General features: G+C 33.2%; 1 protein-coding gene across 3 annotated transcripts; it reads left to right on the top strand.

Annotated features, from left to right (window-relative positions):
* Positions 1–1,220: 1,220 nt before the first annotated feature.
* LOC106078042 (MORN repeat-containing protein 2-like) lies at positions 1,221–12,690 on the top strand. Of its 3 annotated transcripts, none has more exons than XM_056015593.1 (4): positions 1,221–1,369; positions 3,833–3,916; positions 7,534–7,777; positions 11,835–12,690. In XM_056015593.1, the coding sequence occupies exons 1-4, from the start codon at positions 1,363–1,365 to the stop codon at positions 11,938–11,940; spliced, it is 441 nt and encodes a 146-aa protein (XP_055871568.1). In that variant the 5' UTR covers positions 1,221–1,362; the 3' UTR covers positions 11,941–12,690. The 3 variants fall into 3 exon arrangements, with proteins under 3 accessions (XP_055871568.1, XP_055871567.1, XP_055871569.1); XM_056015592.1 differs by having other exon boundaries at positions 1,224–1,280; XM_056015594.1 differs by lacking the exon at positions 3,833–3,916 and having other exon boundaries at positions 1,231–1,369.
* Positions 12,691–12,777: the final 87 nt, after the last annotated feature.

Genomic DNA, 12,777 nt, shown 5'->3' with positions numbered 1-12,777 from the left:
TTATATATTGATTAACATGCACGAATAGATTGACTCATAAAATGCATAGGACGTTTTTAAGAAACGTCTGTTGATAAGAATGCAATGGGTTGCCAGAATCAGCCAGCAGGATTTCAAATCCAACGGTTTAGCAGACTAGCGTGCATGACTAGATTGACACAGGGTATTTTTTATAATCCTCAACATAAAGCCAGGATGAAAATGCTTAGAAAATACATAAGCCTATTAAACCAATATATATATAAAGAGAGAGAGATCGAGCAAAACAGAACCACGTTGGGGTGCCTAAGGACATTTAAAGCCCAAATTAACAACTTAACCATGTCACTATAATATATTCACACACCATTCCCCAAGACGCCGTTTTATACGGCGGGAAGCCGCACCTCGAATCTGATGTGGTATAGAAAAGAAATATGCGTGAGTTTCCCTGGTGTGCTTGAGTTTCAGTATATGTATCTATTGCAGTTTATATATGCATTTAATGGAATAAGTGGTAAAATATGACAAACGTGGATCTTGAAATGTTTTCATTCCTTGAAAATTTATTATTACGTTCTAATACGTTTTATAAGAGCCATTTGTTTGGATTTGATAGACCTAAGCGGTGGGAGAAAAGTGCTCTATACATAGCCATAGGATGCTCGCCTACGCTATCTTATCTTGGTCGGACAATGCTCTAGCTAGAAAATAACAGGATTGATAGCACAATAGTCTGTATACACTTTTACACAATATTGTTAGTCCATCGGCGTGACAATTTTTCAACTACTAAGTAATAGATCTCCTACTATTTTGTCTAATTAGTTAAAATTCAAAGAGGGGGAACATCCAATTTCAACTTTTTTTTATTGTACCGCAATGAGCATCAAGCTATTGTAAAGTCTAGATATATTATAGTCTAGATCTACTCGATGATGTGTTACGATTCATTCATGATAGGTCTAAAAATAAATATGCATAGATTGAAGTTCAAGGTCATACGAATATATGTCCAGGAAAAAAAAACAACAGGTAGACTTAAGTAATCTAGCTTCGCAAAAAAAAAAAACCAACTCTAATGTGCTTATAAAAAAAGAATGATGCAAATTATAGATCTATTAGACTCTCTAGATCTATTTAATGCATTAAAAATACAAATATAAATATTGATTATCTATGGGTCTAATCTATATTCTAACCAATATCAATTTATATTTTTTGACTGTCCGATGCTGCCTGTTTGGCTTTAACGCTCAACTTTTCATTGCCATAGAGTTGTTTACAAATGGCGACATTAAGTGATTGATATAAACGTATTTTTAATTTAAGTTAATCTAAATACTAGATCTACTGCAGAGAAGAAAAATTAATAACTAAAAAATGACAGGTTTAAAAAATGATAAATTTTATGAAACAATAAAATTAGATACTTTTGATAAAGTCTATATTATAGAGTCTTTGGTAAAGACTACCCTACATAGTTGGTAGTAGCCTACACAGAATGATAGAATAGATATTTATAGTATAGATCTATGATCTATCTGATAATCTATCAATATCAAATCTATGTCAGTTGTCAGTATCATCAGACAGTATGTGACTCATGTCCATGTCTTAGTGAATTTAGTTTCTATCTATAACTATATTTATATGTATATTGTATATCATTATCAGACTCAGACATACTAGATCTACATCACGATACATTATATTTATAATGATAGCATATGTCATAATGATAATAGTCATATGATATGATACTATACATGCCTCAGCTCATCATCATCTTATAATGTATATTATAATGTTAATCATACATATAGAAATGGTATGATAGTAATAACACTCTGCATAGACTCCAATAAATTATTAATATATTTAAAACCCTGACTTTTGACATGATTTGAACAAAAACTGAACGTATGGTATATTATAGTTATAGAATAATTTAGACCACTGGTGTGTTTTTTTTAAATTTTATTGTAAAAATATTATCAAATAATCTTTAGAACTAATTCAATTTACCTAAGAAAGCTAAAAATGAAATGTGACAGTAATGCTCTTCCTCTCTTTTCTCTTTTAACATAGACTACAAATGTGAATAAAAAAGTAAAGATATGTTTTTAGCATAAAAGAGACATCTACATAGGAGACTCACCTAGATGAACATATTATAATAATAAAACAATGTTATTGTTAAGGGGTAGTGAAATAAAAAATCGTATGAAGCATATGGTTAAATTTATTGAAAAGTATTTTTAATCAAACAAAAATAGAGCTAAATGCTAAATACCCTTAATTAGACCAGTAATATAAAAATACCAAACGTGAGCACAGTTATTGGAACATGGAATGTACAAAATATCTTTTCTTATGGCAAACAAAAAGAACTCACACATGAACCTAAAGATATCAATGGGATATTCTCTCAGAAGTTTTGGAGAAACTACAACAGAAGAAGGTCACAAGATCTTGTACAGCGGTGACAAAAGGATCTATGTTGATTGTGGAGAAACTACAACAGTAGAAGGTCACAAGATCTGGTACAGTGGCGATGAAAGAAACCATCAATATGATGCTGGTTTTATAGTTCACAAGGAGAACGTTAATTGCATAATAAGCTGTAAACCTGTTACAGCAAGATAATTGCCATTTGAGCCAGGGCTAGACCTCTCAATATACCACAACATCCTATTATTATGGGAGACTGGAATGCCAGGATAGAAAAGAATGCATTTGAACAATGGGCAGAAATACATTACATTTTAGATAAGAAGAAATTTATGACAAAAATTTATATGAGGCTTTTAGAGTTTTGCCAGCAGCTATAAACTCACTGTAGCTAACACCTTATTCCCACACTAACCATCCAGAGCAACCATGTGTCTCACACCAGATAACAAAACACACAGCAGATTAACTATATAATGTTTCCAATAAGGTTTAAATCAAGCACCAACAAACCCAAATCCAGAATTTTCTCTGGAGCTGACATAGGCAGGGACCATGGCATAGTTTTGATGACTGTGAAATTGAAATTCAAATGAACTGCAAGCCTACTCATCCATGCAAAAATTCAAAGACCCAAACATTGTTGAATTGCTTGAGGCCACCATGGGAGGAAAATTTGCAACTCTCAACCTTGTACATTTGACTCATGAATACTATCAGACTTGTATTATACAAGTTGCCCTCTGAAGTCCTAGGGGAAAAGCAAAGAAAAATTAAACCATGGGTCACAGATGACTTCTTTGATTTATGTGAAGAGAATGAATAAAAAAAGAAGGTTAATCCCTTGCTAGCAGAACAATACAGTTCAATCAACAAAGAAATATGCATGAAAATGTAGTTGGCAAAAGAAAAATGAATCAGTGACCAGTGCATTATATTATATATATACATATATATATATATATATAACCAACTGTTTTCCTTAGCTTAATTGTAGTAGGCCTAATTGTTGTGGTTTTTTTTTGTGTTTTTTTTTTTGTAATGTAAAGATATTTGTAGCCATATGCAAGAAACCAATTGAGTTGTCTTGTGATATTATTATATGAATTCCCACAAACACTTGGTGTTTTTCCACAATTTTTTGTTTTTATATTATTCGCAGAACTAGCTATTATTTTAGTAAATATTTCTTCTTAAAAATAAAATTTTAAGTACTTGATCTCCTTAAAAAATGTTAATAAGTTAAGTTCCTTGAAAAGATTTTCCTTGACATACTCAAAATTGAATTTGACAAAAGTTTCATATGCTCTGTATAGATCTATAATAGATCTGTTTATAGCATTTACTATAAATTTTGTATGTGCATTAGACTAGTTTCTAACTTTCAATCTAATTGTAGGAGACAAGAAGGAAAAGAAAAAAGAAAAATTTTCTCCTGAGATTACTTCTGGTGTCTTTATTTTTCCCAATGGAGATAAATACGGTAATTTGTAAAAAAGTTAAATTTTTTCTTTTTATTTTATAGAATTTATGAGTCTTTATTAACTATATAGTAAAAGTAAGTTCCTGGTTTTGACATGCTGGCAATTTATTAAGCTTATAGCTAGTTTTCACCCATTTCTGTGATATAATGGTTTATTAGAATGTTGTTCCTCCTTCCAATAGACAAGACCTATTTTCTCTGGTAAAATTCTTAATTTACTCTTTAAAAGCCAAACAAGATAGGCTCATATCAGAAGCTGAATATGAAATTTATTGCTATTTCTGTCTCACTGGGAATAAATAGTTGACATATAGAAACATTCTTTGGTTTTACAGTCCATTGAAATTCAGTTGGGTTCCTCACATTCTTACAAAGTGGGCCTGTCAATTCTGTTTTCTCTGAAAGATTCATCTATCCCAGGGGTGGGAAAACCACATGCGGCCTGCTGGAGCCCGCTAACACCTACACATATTAGATATGCCTTCAGATTATATATATACAAAATAATTTTAAATATCTATATACATTATTGAAACGTCTTATTCTAAACATTGTCTCTACATGTCATTCTAAAAATTGAAAGTAAACAAAGATTATTCTAATTGGCAATACGTTGCAACATTCAGTCAAAGATGCAAACTCAGGCCAGTATTTATCCAATGCTATGAAGAACTGTGTTGAAAGTATTCAGTTGGCAAGGAAGAATATGGCAAGTGTTAATATAATTAAAGAACAATATCCCAAGTTTACAAAAAACTTCAATTAATTTCAAACACGTTATTGATTCTATTATCTCAGGGATCAATCCTATTAGAGCTAGGGGCCTTAACCACAGGCAGTGGTAGTTATGAAAAGTACTTGAAGATTTGGAAACAAAACATTCTGATGTTCGGTAATAAAGTAGTACCCGCGTTGTTTAGCATGGGCAAGGTATTGAGAAGAATATGGGATCTCAAGGAAGAAATTGTTATGTTCCGTGAAGGATATTGCTTGTGACTTTGTTTCTGATATTTCTGTAGAAGAGTGGAAGACAGAATTCATGTTTGCCTTCAACATTATTACTATGTGTTGTTTGCACATGTATATGCATCTTTTCAAATGAAGCTATCCCATTTCTCCAGGCAAGCAAGTGACAATAGGCTTTATCATTTTCCTTATCTAAAGGTGGAAACTATGATTGAAAAGTACAAGACTTATTTTGATACTTTGATTGTGGAAATTGAAAACAAATTTTAAGATGTCAAGAACTTGTAACAGTTTTCAATACCCTCAGTTCACCATTTAGTACAGAAGCTGATTCAGCTCCAGATGTCATAACTCCACGCAAATTATGACCTGAAAAAGAAATTCAAGTCAGATCTACTTCTGGGGTTTTATATGTGCCAAAAGTTGCATTTTCACACTTTGAAACATTTGCTGGTAAACTTTCACATTATTTGGGTCCACATTCATCTGTGAACTAATATATTCTTGTTTGAAAATAAAGAAGTGTAAGAATGTATTGATGCTGACTGACTGTAATTGGAAAGAAGTCACTAGTAAGCTAGTTCTACAGCTCTGGAACATTATGTATGAGTGAAAACAGTTAAATATTTCACACCAAGTACAACTGTACATTTTTTGTGAAAATATTAAGAAAGTAAATAAATTAAAACTTTTTTAAAAAAATTAGTTTCAGATATTGCTAACTCTTGTTGTGTTGTAATGTAAATTTATAATACAGTACAAATGTGAATGATAAGACATACATAGTTAGCTATTGTATTTTTCCAAGTTGCAAATATATATATATATATATATATATATATATATATATATACTGGCTTTTTTTGCGACGGTACGCAGCGGTATGGCGTACCGGCACCTTTTTGAATATGAGAGAAAAATTACTACTTTTCTTGTATTTTAACCTTTATAAGTAGGCCTAATTTATTAGTGGTTAAAAGTTAGGCAATCAATCACTGAGTACTGGCACCTATTTTTTTCTACAAAAAAAGCACTGTATTTTTATATATATATATATATATATATATATATATGCAGCCCTGCATTCCCAAAATTTTTTTTAATGTGGTCCTTGATATAAAAGGTTGCCCACCCCTGATTTATCCAATTGCACATGTGCCACTTTCACATTTTTGTCCAATGAACTTAAATACATTGTCACAGCCTTCCTTCTTCATTTCATCAAACAGTTTGTCCCTGTGATTTCCTGTAGACTTTTCTTTCTTCCCATTCTCTCTACTAATATTTTGGCTTTTATATTATGATGTTTTGACTATCGAAATGATCATCCACAATTTTTCTTAAAAGTTTGTTCACATTTATGTATCATAGGATTTCAACATTTGAAATGGTATACATTATTTACATTTATGATATCCAGTTATGACTGCTTCTTTTATTTGTTTGGTTATTGACATAGTCATGTCTTTTGACTATTCCTGCTTGTATGTTTAGAAATTAACTTTTTATTTAGTAGGCCTACTATTCCTGCCACCCCCCCTCCTTTATAATATATCATATGGATTTTAGAGATATCAAATCTGCTCTGAAGGAATGTCTGTAATTTATAAGATGTAATCTATAATAAAATCTATAAATATAAATGTGAACAAAACTACAAAGAAAAAAAATCATTGTTTGTTGTGCTCTATTTTATTATTTTTGTAATTGTTTCCCCCTGTGTAATTTGTATGTTTCCTTAAATACCTTTCCTAAATCACCTTCTGTGATGTCAAATAACAAAAAAGACAAAATTAAGTCTCTTGTAAGTGTTTGATGAATAATAGAACACTCTTCAATCCTTTTTTTTTTTTTTTTAACTTATGTTTAATATTTTGTACATATTATGTTTTAGTTGTTTTTTTTAAAGTCTATCAGAGTTTCATTATAATATTGTTTTTATTATTTAGTGATCCACTAGGTCTAGGAGATGGTATAATATGGGAAGTTTTATTAAAAAAGAAAGTGCATTTTTATCTCATTGATCATATTAATTGATTTTGTAAGAACTTTTCATCTTTTTACACTGCTCTCTTTATAAAAAAAATAAATAAATAAAATAAAGACAATTGACAATTGTTTTAATGGTTATGACCTAGTACATTGAATGTTGGAGGCGCGGTGGCGGAGCGGAAAAGATTTGACTTCTGAACTGGGGGTCCTGGGTTTGAATCTTGGTGAAGACTGGGATTTTTAATTTCGGGATCCTTGAATTGGGCGCCTCTGAGTCCACCCAGCTCTAATAGGTACATGACATTAGTTGGGGAAAAATAAAGGTGGTTGGTTGTTGTGCTGGCCACATGACACCCTCACAGACCGTAGGCCACAGAAACAGATGACCTTTACATCATCTGCCCTATAGACCACAAGGTCTAAAAGGGGAACTTTTACATTGAATGTTAAATAAATAGTCTACTACTTAGAGTCTATACTAACTATATCGTTCTAGAAGCTAATTAATATCACTGCATTTTTCAGTATCTCATTTCCTCTTTTTTTTTTCAATTTTTTATCAAAGAATAAAAAATTATAATAAAATAATACCTTATTAAACTTTCCTTTTTGTAAAAAAAAAAGTGATCAAATTTTCTATGATTGTTTCTAATTATTAGAAGGGGATTGCATACAAACAGAGCTTGGTTCTCTGGAAAGAAATGGTCAAGGCACCCACACTAGTGTTTCTGGCATTGTTTATGAAGGTTCATGGGCCAATGACAATATGAATGGTAAAGGAAAATTAACTCATCCTTCTAACGCAGTTTATGAGGGTGACTTTGTCAATAACCAGTTTCATGGACATGGAAAATACACATGGCCAGATGGTTCCTATTATGTTGGGACATTTGTAGAAAACAGGTAGGTCTGTTTATGTATTTTTATTCATTTATTTCCTTGATGAACAAACATGATATTCTCTTAGAAAATGATGAATGGCCAAAATGCCTGAACAACTTGCTGATTCATCATACTGATTAGAGTATAGTCCAGTTGTATATAGAGTTCACATGCGGAGTAGTGGATGGTATTCTTATTTCTTATAAAATAAAAAATAAAGTGTCCAAGTAACTCAGAGAAGCAAGCAATTATAATTCAGGCCCAACCCACATGTGCAATAGCTTTGATTACTGATAAATTTCAGAGAATGGTACCTATTTGAACTTTGTCATCATCAAATTGGTGGCATCATAGACATAAAATTCTAAAAAAGAAAATCTAGCCAATACTTCTTCTTTCTTCTTCATCGTTTTCATTGTTATGTTGGAGTGTTCATATGACTAGACCAATACATGAGATGAACTGCGCAGTGGTTTCCAAATCAGGGAGCTCTCCATATAGTTTTCTTTCTATTGGGGTGATTTGGGGCCAATGTCTTATACGGGCCTCTTGGTAGAGAGAGCAGTTTTGGAGGACGTGGTCGGCATTTTCTGGTGATACTCCACATGGGCAGATTTCACTGGTTCCAATTTTGAGCTTCCGGAACATGTGTTGTCGCATTCTGTTGTGTCCGGTCCTGAGTCGAAAGATTAGACGTTGGTCTTGTCGGGATAGCTTATAGTAAGCATCATCTTTCTTATGATTTGGATGGGAGCTCGTCCATTTCTCATTTATTTTATCTACAATTAATTTCTTCATTTCTTCTGGATAGAGAGCAGAGTTTACTGGTGAGTTTGTTCTCCCACTCTTGGCGAGTGTGTCAGCCTTCTCATTTCCTGCTAGTTGTATGTGAGCTGGTATCCATTGAATGACAGTTTTTTTGCTGTTGAGGTTGAGCTTTGTGAGTGCTGTTCTGAGGTTTTTAATATAAGGGGATTCAGAGTTTTGCAGGCTTTGGAGGGTTGTTTTTGCGTCTGTTAGAAAGACAATCTGACTGTGAGGGGAACTTGGATGATTTGCTAGCATGGTAGCAGCTAGTGCTAGTGCTTCCCTTTCTGCTCTGTGACTGTCAGAGAGCTCTCCAGTTGCAAAGGATTTTTCTAGCCATCTGGCCATTCGATAAGTATTCCAGCTCCTCCATTTGTGGTGGCTTTATGGGATGAGCCATCCGTGTAAACTCTGATCCACTGATTGCTAGGGTAATTGGTATGTAGAAAACAGTTCACTATTTCCTTGAGCTCTGTTGGTCTGTAATCAGATTTTCTTTTTATGTTTTCAATATGGTCCCTTATAGTAGGAAGAGGGCTTTCGTCCCAGGGTGGAGATTCATTATAGTGTATCGAGGATTCCAGAGTAATTTTTTCAAGTTGGTGTTTCTTTTTTAGGTTTAGAGATTCCTGTATGAAATTGGTCCTTTTGAGACGGTTTTTTGTGCCAGTTTTGTGGATTTTTGTTCTGAGTGGGTGCCTCTCCAAGGTTTCCAATTTTGTGAATTGGGAAAGGATTTTTATTTCTCTTCTTTCATCCAGAGAGATCAGGGCAGCGGTTTCCTCCATAGCTCTTATGGGTGTTGTTTTGATTGCTCCTGTCATTATCCTTAGACCAATATTTTGAACCTTGTCTATTTTTCTAAGGTTGGTTTGGGCTGCTGAGCCCCATGCTGTGGCACCATATTCTAGTACAGGTCTTACATAACTGGTATAGGTCTTTTTCAGGATGTTGTGATTTGCTCCCCAATCTGTGCCAGCTAATTTTTTCAAGAGGGATAGTCTCTGGATGCCTTTACTCTGTGTTTTATCTATTTGGTTTTTCCAGGTTAGTCTCGGGTCATAGGTGACTCCAAGATAAGTAGGGCTGTCATTTTTTTCTAAAGCTTCCTTATCTAATGTTAATTTTATTGTTTGTTGTTTTGTTGACAGTGAGAATATGGTATATGTTGTCTTTTTTGTGTTAATGGACATGCCCCAGTCTTTGGACCAATTATTGAGTTTATCAAGAGCATCTTGTAATCGAAATTTCGATGTTCCTACATATTCTTCTGTGCTAATTAAGGCAAGGTCATCTGCATACATGCTGCTCTTAACTTTTTTGGGTAGGTTTTGATTTAGATCGTTTATGAATATTAGGAAAAGTGTTGGGGATAGGACTCCTCCTTGGGGGACACCATTTTTTATACCCACTGTGTGGCTTCTTTGTCCTTGCATGCAAACTAAGGCTTTTCTATTATTTAGGTATTCCTTTATCCAGTTGTACATTCTGTGGGATATGTGATGCTGGATTAGCTTGAGCAAGAGACCTTGTTCCCAGACTTTGTCAAATGCTTTTTCTAAGTCAACCCACACAATTGTTGTTGGTTTCTTTTCTTGAAAGCCGTCTTCTATTTCTTGTGTGATGAAGGCAATTTGATCTTCTGTTGATCTGCCTTTTCTAAAGCCAGCCTGGGCTTCAGTGAGTAGGTTATTTGACTCAAGGATCCATGTCAGCCTTCTATTTATCACTCTTTCCATCAGTTTGCAGGTACAGCTAGTGAGGCTGATGGGACGGTAGCTATCCAGTTTATTTCTTGGCTGCCGTGCTTTAGTATAGGGATCATAATGGCTTTTTTCCAGATGTTTGGAATTCTGCCAGATTTCCAGCTAGCATTGAATAATTGTAGCAGTTTTCTTTTGGCTTGAGGACCCAAGTGAAGAAGCATGTCATTTGATATTTTGTCTGGGCCCGGGGCTTGTTTTGGTTTGAGGGCTTTTAGGGATTCATCTAGTTCCTTCATTTTAAGATTAGTGGTCATTCCCAAGGAGTAAGCTGGATTGTTTTCTTTAAATTTATCTTGGATTTCTGAGTTTACATCTTTATTTCTACTTTCATTAATTTGTATTTGTCCTACGCTTTGGAAAAACTTAATGAATTCATTTGCTGCTTCTTGGCCTTTCAGGGGTTTGTTGTCCTTTTCTATTACTATAGGAGTTGTTCTGTTTTCTTCCTGGTTGAGACATTTGGCTATACGCCAGAGTTTGTGGCCATCTCTATCTACGTTTAGTTGTTCTGTTTTTTCATGCCAACTTTTCCTCATGGCGGAAAGGTAATTTTTCCTGAAAACTGCGTTAGCTGCTTTTAGATTTATGTTATTTTCTATACAAGGGTTATTTTCTACTGTGTTTCTGGCTTCAATAGTGGCATTGTGGAGTTGTTGAAGGTGATCAGACCAGTTGGGGATATAATCTTTTCTTGCTCCTCTAGGAATTGATTCCTTGGCTGCTAGGAGTATTGCTTTGGAGAAAGCTGAGAATGACTTATTAACCTGATTTGATTTGCAGTTTATTGAAGTTGTATATAGGTCTGTGAGCTTTGAGAATAGGTGCCAGTTGGCTTTTTTGTAGTTCCATCTGGGGATGGTGGAGTTTTCTGATATTTTGAAGGAGGTATCGATACTGATCAATATGGGTCTGTGGTCGCTGGTGGCTAGCTGGTCTGCAATACTAAGATTCAAATTCAAAACTCTTGCTTCAGCAACCTTTTCTTATCCTCATGTTTATGTGCTGTATATGAACATAATCATAACTCTAGAATCTTGATTCCTTTAGAAAATGGAATACAATGAGCATTTCTTTGACTTGATTGATCCCATAGCTATATCACATTCAAGGATTACTTCTGGTCATTATGTAATTTTCAGAAATATTGATTTCAAATAATGTTTATTTAGATTAGAGAAAAGAATCCTTTTTAAACTGCTTTGTTAGTTTAATCCAGCTATTAACAGAACATTTTTACTACCAACCAGGAAAAGGTGAGTAACTCTTCACACCTCAAAATGTCTGAAGGTACCATTAAGAGAAGCATTAAACAGATCAAAACAGAGGAGGGGATTGCAGGAATCTACTATATGTTACGAATTTACTATATGTAAAGGCAGATGTCAGCATGTAGCACTTTGCTAATGAGGAGGTCTAAATATGTCTAAATATTTTTGCTAAATTTTTATTTATTAAGAAAATTATTAATCAAAAAACTTAATGTGTTTTTTCATTTTGTATTACAGGCTAGAAGGTGAAGGAGAATTTTATGATACAGAGGGTCAAATCTGGACTGGAGCTTTTCGTTTTAGAGCTGCACCAGGTCTTAAATTCAAATTGAATATGAACTAATTTTGTAAATGATATTCAATGTTCAAAATGAATCCTGTAAATAGTTCTTTCTAAATTATGACTCAATCATTGCAATTTATTTTTATAGTGGATTAGGAAAATATTTTAACCATGCATTTTTTGGATCAATTACTTGCTAACTATTTAAAATCAAAATAGTTTCTATAATGTTTATATTTCTTTCTTTTTGGTCCTAAGTTTTTATTACATGGTATGATTCACATCACATAATCACATAGGCTATATGTTTGTTATGAAATGTGAAGTAGCAGGCTTGATGGCAGCAATCATTATAAATGCTCTGCCTCATCCAGAAATCCCACCCCAACCAGATCTCTTTATATACTCTTAACACTTAAGAAAGTTTGTTTTTTTAAATATGATGCTTAAATTTTCTATTTTCAACTTGTGTTGCTTGGAACCAATCATTAGACTTTTAAACACACTCTGTTACATCAGTGTCTATCAGTTATACTAGATACAAGTTAAAGTTGCTGAAAATAGTAACTGGATATTGACAAATAAAAATGCTGTATCAGAATTACCTCAAAACTTTCTTATAATAAAAGCAATTATCTCAAAGTGGTAAAAATGTTTAGATTGTTCTACATTGTTCTATTGTGGTAAATGGAATAATTATTTATTTACTTCAAACTCAGTAGATTAAATGTGCTGATTTTGAACACATTGATGATGATGTTTTATACAATTATGAGATTGACATACAACAATAAACTGCTCTATTGATTACTTGTATTGTTTTGAGCAAAAAAAAATGCAATGCAACTAGTCATTCTGTTTTCTTTTTACACTAGAGTATAAAAGATCATAAAACTA

Source organism: Biomphalaria glabrata, chromosome 17 (genome assembly GCF_947242115.1).
Source record: "Biomphalaria glabrata chromosome 17, xgBioGlab47.1, whole genome shotgun sequence".
Lineage (NCBI taxonomy): Eukaryota > Metazoa > Mollusca > Gastropoda > Planorbidae > Biomphalaria > Biomphalaria glabrata.
This window is presented reverse-complemented; position numbering and strand designations above follow the sequence as displayed.